Consider the following 9,258-nt stretch of genomic DNA (forward strand, 5'->3'; position numbering starts at 1 on the left):
CTACTCTGTACTTCTAGCCATGGTTGTGCAGTTTCTATACATGTGCAAGACTTTATAATGCGTTCATGCTGTTGGGGTTGTGAAAAATAAGCCCACTGTGAGGAAAAATGTGACAGGAGCAAAAAAACACCAAGAGACTGCTTTGGGCTATGTGTTACAATGTGTTGAGTGTTGGGAATCAGAACTAGTGCTATTGGTTGCTGTTGCTGTTGTAATAAATCCACAGTGTGAATGGGTAGTGGGGTGAAGGATTTCAGCTCTGAGTTAAACATTTTAACAGCAACATCTGTAATGTCGCCTGCAGCACCCTTTGACATATGACTGAATAACAAATGTTTTGTTGTTTTGGTTCTAACACACATTTTTAACCCAACAACCCCGAAAGGTAATAATATCCCTACTACCCAAAAGGGTGGGCTGAGGGAGGAAGTCACGTGCAAGTGTCAAACAACTATATAAGCCTAATGAGAGCAAAGGCCTTTAACTACAAGACTGTAAATCTTGGAAGTAGTAAAATGGAAAGACTACGATACTTTAAAAAAATCCTTTCCTCAATGACAACAGATAAAACCAATCGGAGTAGTTTCAGTGCAGTGCTAATAAAGGTATTTAATTATAGAAAACTGTGTAATATTTAATATGTGGAATGACAAACACAGCCTTAGAGCTATTTCGGTCCCCCCCCCCTGCTGACAGGATGGGCTGCAGGAAAAACATTTAGAGGAAGGAAGAATCACAGATCCGGCATGCGGAGCCCCGTCAACTCTGACCTCTCTTGAGGATTCCTATGGTCCACTTGCACACATGTGCGCACAGACACGCACACACAGCGTATGTAGTCTGTAGATACACCCCGCCAGGCATGTGTGAGCATTTATATTTAACCCACACAGCTGCTGTTGAAAGGCCCACTCCCAGGGCAGGAACTTGACACAATAAGAGACACACAGAGAATGGACAGGACGGGGCCAAAAAAGCAAAGAGTTAACAGCAAAAAGGACTGGGTTAAAATTATGCTGCTGAGGTTCACAAAGCACTTTCAACACAGTCATTGTGAGAGCAGGAAAATGAGAGCAACTGAGAATAAATGGGCAAAGAGGGAACTGCTAAATGACAACACATAACGCAGTGTTGGCGGGTATGAAACAAGGACACGGGAACAGAAGATGGATGGGAAGATAAATGTCCTTGGTGCTGTAATAACTCTGTCGAATGCATTTACAGTGAGCATAACAATCGATATTAAACAGTTCTGCACGCAAACAGTTGCCACACAGACACACACACTAACACACACAAAGCATATCTGCACAGTCACATGTCCACAGCTGGACAGTTAAGTTCATTTTAGTGGAGCTATCTAAAAGGCTGACATTTCAACCCTTCATACTCCAGCGTGAGGCTGCTTAAGCCCGCTGTGAGCCCAGTGACCCCGGGCACTGTAACCATGACAACACCCAAATCAATCACAGCTTCAGGATTAATGATGAAAGCATGTGATGTTGTCCTGCTATAAAGACGCAACACACAGTGTAGACCATCATCACACTAAACTTAGTGGGGTCACGTAGCCTGAGGATTCTCTGGTTTCAATCTGTTTTCAGTGTCACCGAAATATGTGTTTTTCTCCCCTAAATGTAAGGCTTTTAGCCGCAGTTTTTTTTTTACTGATTTACTTTAAGTGATTGTGTCTTACTCAGGCTGCTGAGCTGGCGGATGATGGCAGAGAGCGTGTTGTTCATCACACACTCCAGCTCGCTGCCGATGCCCTCGGGGAGCTCCCCTCGGCAGAGGTGACGTGGCTCGATGTTCCTCTTCACCAGCGGCATGGTGAGGCCTCACACCAACACAAACTGCAAGGAAATGCAAGAAACAGACACAATGAGACACAGAACCAGTTGGTCAGCATCTAATGTACCGGGAGACTTTTCTTCAACTACTAATTACTTTCTTGATTCATGGTTTGATGGTGTATATAATGTCAGCATTCTCAAGAGCCCAAATTTCCTTGTTTAGTGCTTGTTTAAAAAATATATACAATTTATTATCCCAGATAACAAAGAAAAGCAGCAAGTATTAGCGTTTCAGAAGCTGATACATACAGTTGTAAAAATTAGGACTGTGCTAGCCGACTGCTTGAGCATCATTCCACACTCATTAAAATAGGATTTACTCTGAGAATCTGTGTTAACCAATACTGCTTTAGTTTACATGTTATACTAGCGCACCTGTAATTATATTTAAACAGAATTTAAATAATTACTGCTTTTAGGAGTTTGTCAGTATCATTCAGCCGTACTTGAGCGAATGAAGGTGATTTTGGAGTCAAGTTAAAATAAAATGCAATAACTGTACAATCAGGTTGCAACTAACGATTGTCTTCATTGTCAATGAATCTGTTGATTATTTTCTCAATTAATTGATTCGCTGTTTGGTCAATCAGTGAATACAAAAGCCCAAAATAACATCTTCAAATGTCTTGTTTTGTCTGCAGCCCAAAGATATTCAGTTTACTGTCATAGAGGAAGAGAGAAACAAAAAAATATTTAAACTTAAGAAGCTGGAATCACAGAATTTAGACGTTTTCTCTTTAAGAATTACTCAAACCAATAAATAGTTAATTTACTATTAAATCAATAGTAGGCAATTATTTTAACTGTTGACGACTCATCGACAAATTGATTAATTGCTGCAGCTTCATGTATAATAAATATTACTTTAAGAATGCCATTCTTAAGTTAAGTGGATGTTGTTTGTGTTGCTGTGGTTGTAGTGAGGGACTGCAATTAATTTTAAGGTGATTGTAGTTTTCCTTCAAAAATACAGTATTTGCCATTAAAAACAAACAAAGCATGTGTAAGCTGTTGACAAGAGAACTGAGAGTGATGACCAACAGTGTCCCAAAGCCAGAAGACTTCTGGCGACCAGCGGAGAGATTAAAGCATTAGGGATAGGAAGATACAGCATGCCAGCTAATCCCAGGCCAGCTTGTCACTGGCCCAGCTGGAAACCTAACATAGCCACAGATTCATGGATATGGTCAACACCAAACACGAAAAGAAGAATAAATACATCACAAGACAAAGCCGAAGAGTAAAAGCTTCTCAAGTTCCTCCAGACAGCATATGTCCCTTGCAGACATGCGCTCCTTTCCTTAATCTGACGGCAACTGAACGAGTCGGCTTTATGTCTGAATGAACACCCTGGTCACTACTCCGTAAAAGTTGTGATGGTAATCCCACTAAGTCGGACCTTGTAACATTTCCGTATCACTTTCAATACAGCACAAGTCTGAACTGCACGGCATCGCATTGATGGATAGGTGCACACAAGCGATACTTCCAAGTTGTGTGACGCGATTTAGGGGAAGGCTTTTCCCACATTTCAATACCAACATTCGTCCACAACTACAACAGAGAGCAAAAGACAGTTTATGTGCCAAAATTACAAAACACCATTCCCATTCACTTTGTTCTATGATTTCACATCTACTACAGACTAAAATGTCCACCACATCAAAACTTCCCTGCGACAAAACCAGACACTAACATGTAATCAAGTTTGTTTTTTTTCCCCCAGATGACGTTAACAGGAGCTACAGTTTAGTTTGTTGCTTCCAGTAGTTTGTAGGAATCTGTCCTCTGGGTTTAATACATATCTGCAGCATCCAACAGCAGCAGGATCCATATGAGCGTCTCCAAGCAAGAGAGTTGCATGCCTCTGCACATGTGAAACAACAGCGTAAGTAACTTCATTACTTACTGAAGAAGGCAGGATGTCACATGACATGAAGACAGGATGTCGTAACACAGCCGTGAGGAGCATTAATGTAAAAGTGACCTATGTGTGAATGACAGAATTCTGTCACATCAAAAGATTAATGAAGCCAGCAATGTTATATATCCCACGTCTTACAGGGTCAAAACACTGCTGAACAGATTTCCCCACCCCCATTGCAACTCAGAAGTTAAATCCTGATTGGTTCCAATCAGACTCTGAGCTCTCTGTAGTTCAAAGGACTACAGACAGTCACAAAAAGCAGGAGAAATCCCAGGGTGCATCAGAGCAGCCATCTTATCGGTGACTCTTCCTGCTTCCTGTTTTGAAGTCTGAGTCTGGCTCCTGCTTCCTCATCCTCCCTGTGTCACATCACACTTTCCTGTCCAAACACTTGGCCAGAACAATACAGTTATGGCTCAAGAAGCAACCAGGGGGACAGACAGGGAGACAGATGGAAACACGCACACACCCTTTCCCAATCAAAATGTTCCTAAACCATTTTTAGACTTGCCAATCGAACAATTCACTCTTGATTACTATTCCAGCTTTTACTGTGCATCTATGCCAGAAAAACTAATAGGAAAAAAAGTCAACAGGGAAAAGCAGCTTGCACCAATACGGGAGGTCTGGCAGTCTGACAGAAGGCTAATAATAGCAGACAGGTACAAGAAACACTACTCAGATTTACTAAATGTTGCAAATATTCATTTATAACAACAAAAACATTAGATATCCATGGAAACTAAGTTTCTAAATATTTGTTAACACATCATAAATAAAAGATACAGGCCCTCTCACTAGTCATCCGTTTGTTTGTGAATCCTTATCTTATTAGAGACTCAATAAAAAAGTGAGACTACATTTTTAGCACAATATATCACCAGCAAATCAAGTAGTAGCGCCGCGCTATCAGTGTTCTGGCAGGAAACTACTGTAATTACAGACTGTGAAAAGAGACACTTCTGCTGACCAAGGCCAGTTCCCACCAGCAGAGTCCTCATCTGGCCCCGTTTTCATAGCCTGCGACCCCCTGCAAACCCCAACAGCCTCACGCCAATGAGAGAAAACAAAAGGGTAAAATTACACCATCATGTGCTGCCACAAAGGACACTGAATACAGTCGCTAAGGAGTGGTTTTGGTGCAGGAGCACAGCTTAGATTTGGCTTTCTGCGTAAACATTTTGGAAACACTGCGCTTTCTGTGGCATAGAAATGAGGTGATGCAAATTAGAAGATTGCATGTTTTTGCTTTTACTGTCTGGCTGGCATGACAATCACATCAATGAGGCGAAATAATGAGTGACTGGGGGGCAAGTGGGAGGAGGGCCAGGCCTTGTCTGCTTGTGAGAAATGAGGGGAAAGTAGAGGCAAAGGAGGGTGCATGGGAGAGACACCAAGTGGGGAAGAGTGTGACAGAAAAAAAGGAGACGGTGAATGAGACAGTGTGTGAGGAAGAGAAAAGGTTGTGTGTAACGCAAGGTGGTAGACAAAGTATGTGTGTGTTTAAGTGTTGGTGTGTAAGAGGGAGAAAGAGTGTATCGAGTGGGGGGAAGGGTAGGAACAGGGACCTCGGGGAAGCCACTGAAAGGTTCCCGGGACAATAGAGCTCCGTTCACACGGCAACAGCACTAGCTCTCCCATGCATCCTCCCCCTCCTCCTCCGCCTCCTCTTCGACCTTCTTTAAGGCCCCCCTGTACTCGTGCAATGAAAGCGTAGCAAGTGAGCGCTCCTCCTTCACCGTCCACTCACTCAAGAGGACAGGGGCAAAAAAAAAAAAAAAAAAGCTCCAGAGACGAGCACGTGAGCTTATACTTTCACACTCAGATTCTCACATATTTCTAGCACCACCTTTTTGTCATGTGTTCGGATGCGTAAATTATTGCAACACAGCACGCACACTCAGTCATTCAGCCAAACAAACGTGTAAAACGCACCAGGTAGCTTCTCAAATGACCCATTAGCAGCAAAAATGCCTTTGATCCTCAGAGAGGTGACATTCAGGCTGCATTTGGGGTAAAACACACTCCCCCTGAGACTCCAGCAAGAAGCCTGCATCTCTAGACCAACACAGATAGAGGAGGCCTTTACTACAGATGTGAGAACTCCATTAAGATCTGAAAGGGGAGTCATTACCAATTTATGAGCCGAGTACAGCTTCTTGTGTTGAAGGCTGTTTTGCTTGTTCTGACGCTATGAATAATGCAACTTGGATTACGTCAGGTCACACTGCCCTAAATATGATGTAAAAAAAATTTGACTGTGAGTCTACGCCTGTCCAAAAATGTCTCCTCGCTCCAATGTTACTCAGGGGCACTCGTAGTGAAACATTGATGGTGCTGTGCCTTGGACTCGCTGTGGGTACAACTACTGAATAGTGAATACTACTGAACACAGAAATGGCCAGGCTATCATTTTTTAGTTATTTTCTGCAGTGTAAAAGACACATTATCTGTTAGGACTGGGTGGTAATTCAATAATTTTGTTTACTGTCTCTAAACAAGATCATAATCTGATAATATAATTAATTTTTCAAAGCAAATTGTAATTAAAAACTAGCAAAACATGTAACTAAGCGGTTTGTTTTACACATAAAAGAGTGTGGTTGATTGTTAAGAACGTCATTTTCATTCATTAATTCATGATTTTGCACACTTTCTACATATTGTAAGATAGAAGTATCTTCAACCATACTACACACTCCTAATATCTGTTAAATAGATCATCAGGATTATTCTTACTCACAGTAATGCCTGACTTATTGATGCAAACGTGACCCCAAGTTGTTAGAATCCTTTTGGATAATGATACACTAGGTTAGGATAAGGAGCAAATTTATTTGTAGCTGGTCTGTAAAACCATCTAAAATTTGGTAATCAATCTAGCAAGGAACACAGAATTTGTTTTACCAATTGCTTTTCTCCTTTTAGGAGTAAATATAATATTTAAGGAGATCAATAAGAAATACTAGCTATAGGCATTCCTCACTTGCATGTTTTGCATTTGTTTGTGTTAATTCAGTCATTTTATTGATTGCAATCAGTGATCAATTAGTCTGAAACGTGGTTGGTTTGCTAACTGATGCAGCCACCATATTGATGACAAGTTATCATGCAAGATAAAACACGTTGTGTTTAACTAAGAATCATTTATAGTTCAATTTTCAACACTTTTGTCGGATTCCAGGTTGACTGAACCACATGGATGCAATGCTGGAGTTATTTCAATGTACTAATTCAATGTTTTATGCCTTAAAATCCTCAGTTTAGCCACACACACACACACACACACACACACACACACACACACACACTCCCTTTCCCCCTTTCCCTTCAGGCTGATAAATGCACGTACACGCACGTCCACTGAAACACGCACACACGGGCGTAAATTGATGGCAACCGCGATCAATCACTGTTCCGCACCGTCGCTTCCCGTTACCGATGGACTGACCCACATCTGTTCATCTCCACCCCGGTTAGGGTTTTTTTGTGTGTGCCAGTTTTAATCTGAAATTTAACCAGCCGTTTTCTGTCTGGGGGTACCTAACCACCTGATTAACACGCCGGTGCACTAGCCAACATCAATTATCTGTTTAGGAAAGCTTTAAAGTTACCCAGCAGAGAGACTAATATTCCGTGTTTCAGGGTTCGAGTCGGTTTATTATCCTCAACTGGGGGTCCGCTCCGACTGACCACTTGGTTAGCTAGCTTATGTCCACTGGTCGACTACTTAGTTTGGACAAATGAGACTACAGTCAACAGAATTAGACACACAAATTGCATTACTACGATAAAATGTGTTATTAATCGCTGTAAAAAGTATCATAAGGCCCTCACCAGCACTTGAAATATTAGAAGAAATCAGCCCGTCCGCATGTCCCGTTAGATACTCCAATTAGCTCTGCCATCCTATGTCCCCCAGCCCGTCTGGCCACTCCGGGGAAAATCCTTTGAGGACGGGGACGCGCCCACATGCCGCCTCCACCAATCAGAGCTCCGCACAGAGGATTTAGCACGTGACGGGCGTTCACATCAGCCAATGGCGTCTCACAAACAGAATGAGTGACAGGGAGACTCCCCAGCTCCAAAGAAGTGTTGAGAATGGAGGGGGCGGGGCTAGAGTTGGGCGTTGCTGAAGAGATTAACAAGTTTTTTTATTTTTTTCTTCTTCACGCAGCTGTATCCCATTGCTTGTCTTAAATATTGGGGCTTTTATTAATTATCAGCCCCGTGGTTATTTATAGACATGAAGGCTATTCAAATAGGGAGAAATAAATAAAACTGCGAGCTACAAAGGTCTGTAGGGGGTTTGTAAGGTACACACAGTGATGCTAAGAATGAGCAGGGAGAGTATTGTGTAACAGACTCAAATAGCTGGGCCAGCATCCTGCAGGAAGAGGTTCACTGAGAGGACTTGCTATACTTAGATCTGTGGTTCAGTCTCTCAGGTGTGTTTGTGGACAGAAACAATCGGAGGAAGATGACTGTCATCGAAGCAAAGAGAGAAGATGCAGAGAATAGTATGTGGTCTGTAGTAAAGGGAATGGGGAGTTTCAGTGCCAGAAAATGCAGTTCTATTCCTAGACAAGAGAGAAAGCCAAGGCTTGAATTTGTTACACAGCTGCTAGTTTATCACATGTAACAGATTTAGCCATGAACACAGAAACATGACTAAATATTAAAGCGACCACTGACACACCTGGACTTTGCTGCAAATGTGTGACCTCTAGCTCTCAGTTCAGGTTTTTGTGAATTTGACAGTTATGTTGTGGTTTTTCATACATTTTACAGCTAAAGCAACTAAGTTGCACAAGAGAAATGTGATATGCAAGCAAAAATGCCAAATATTCTCAGGTTCCAGATACTCAAGTGTGACAATCTGCTGATTTTCTCTGTTTCATAGTATTGTTGTTGAAATATTTTTCTTTTTTGCGTTGATTACTCCTGGAACTTGCACTGTATAAATCTTTAATGGCTTCCTTCCTCAGCTTTCTCATATTTCACACATTTGATGACTTGGTAATGAAAATATTAGTGAGATGAAGGCATTTTGTTGAACAGGAAACTTCCAAAGGTGGTGCAACCTGCGATCTAAATAGTTGAGGTGCATACCACATGGACACATATTTCCAGAGCAATGAGACCCTGATCTATTTTCCAAATTGACAGAACATTTGCTGCAACTGTCAAATAAAGGATAAAAATACAATCTTTAAGGAAATTTCTGTCACTAATTTAGCTGAAAGTCTACAACCTTAATCCAATAAATCCCCTATAAGGTTTACACAGTGGGTGAGTGAGTTGTTATATCTAATGGACAATGAGGTACTCCAGTATTATATGTTTTAGCAACTATTCTGTGACAATAGGTGTTGCTTTAAAGCATATCTATAAAATACCAGTGTCATAACTATTAGCTAGCAGAGAATTTAAATACCCATTTCGTCTGGCTAATGTGATTGATCTTCACACTCAAAA

At 41.5% G+C, this 9,258-nt stretch overlaps 1 protein-coding gene across 1 annotated transcript in view; it reads right to left on the minus strand.

The window, feature by feature from the left end:
* The window catches only part of LOC103375655 (wiskott-Aldrich syndrome protein family member 3-like), a 12,979-nt gene extending 5,282 nt beyond the window's left edge, over positions 1–7,697 (minus strand). Inside the window, exons 1-2 of the mRNA XM_008305974.1 lie at positions 7,618–7,697; positions 1,697–1,853 (exon numbers count right to left, since the gene is read on the minus strand). Of these exons, the coding sequence (XP_008304196.1) occupies positions 1,697–1,829 (133 nt within the window). The 5' untranslated portion in view covers positions 1,830–1,853; positions 7,618–7,697. The remainder of the gene's footprint in view (positions 1–1,696; positions 1,854–7,617) is intronic.
* Between the last annotated feature and the right edge of the window lie 1,561 nt (positions 7,698–9,258).

The sequence above is a fragment of the Stegastes partitus genome, unplaced genomic scaffold, assembly GCF_000690725.1.
Source record: "Stegastes partitus isolate 25-593 unplaced genomic scaffold, Stegastes_partitus-1.0.2 Scaffold2744, whole genome shotgun sequence".
In the NCBI taxonomy this organism is placed as follows: domain Eukaryota; kingdom Metazoa; phylum Chordata; class Actinopteri; family Pomacentridae; genus Stegastes; species Stegastes partitus.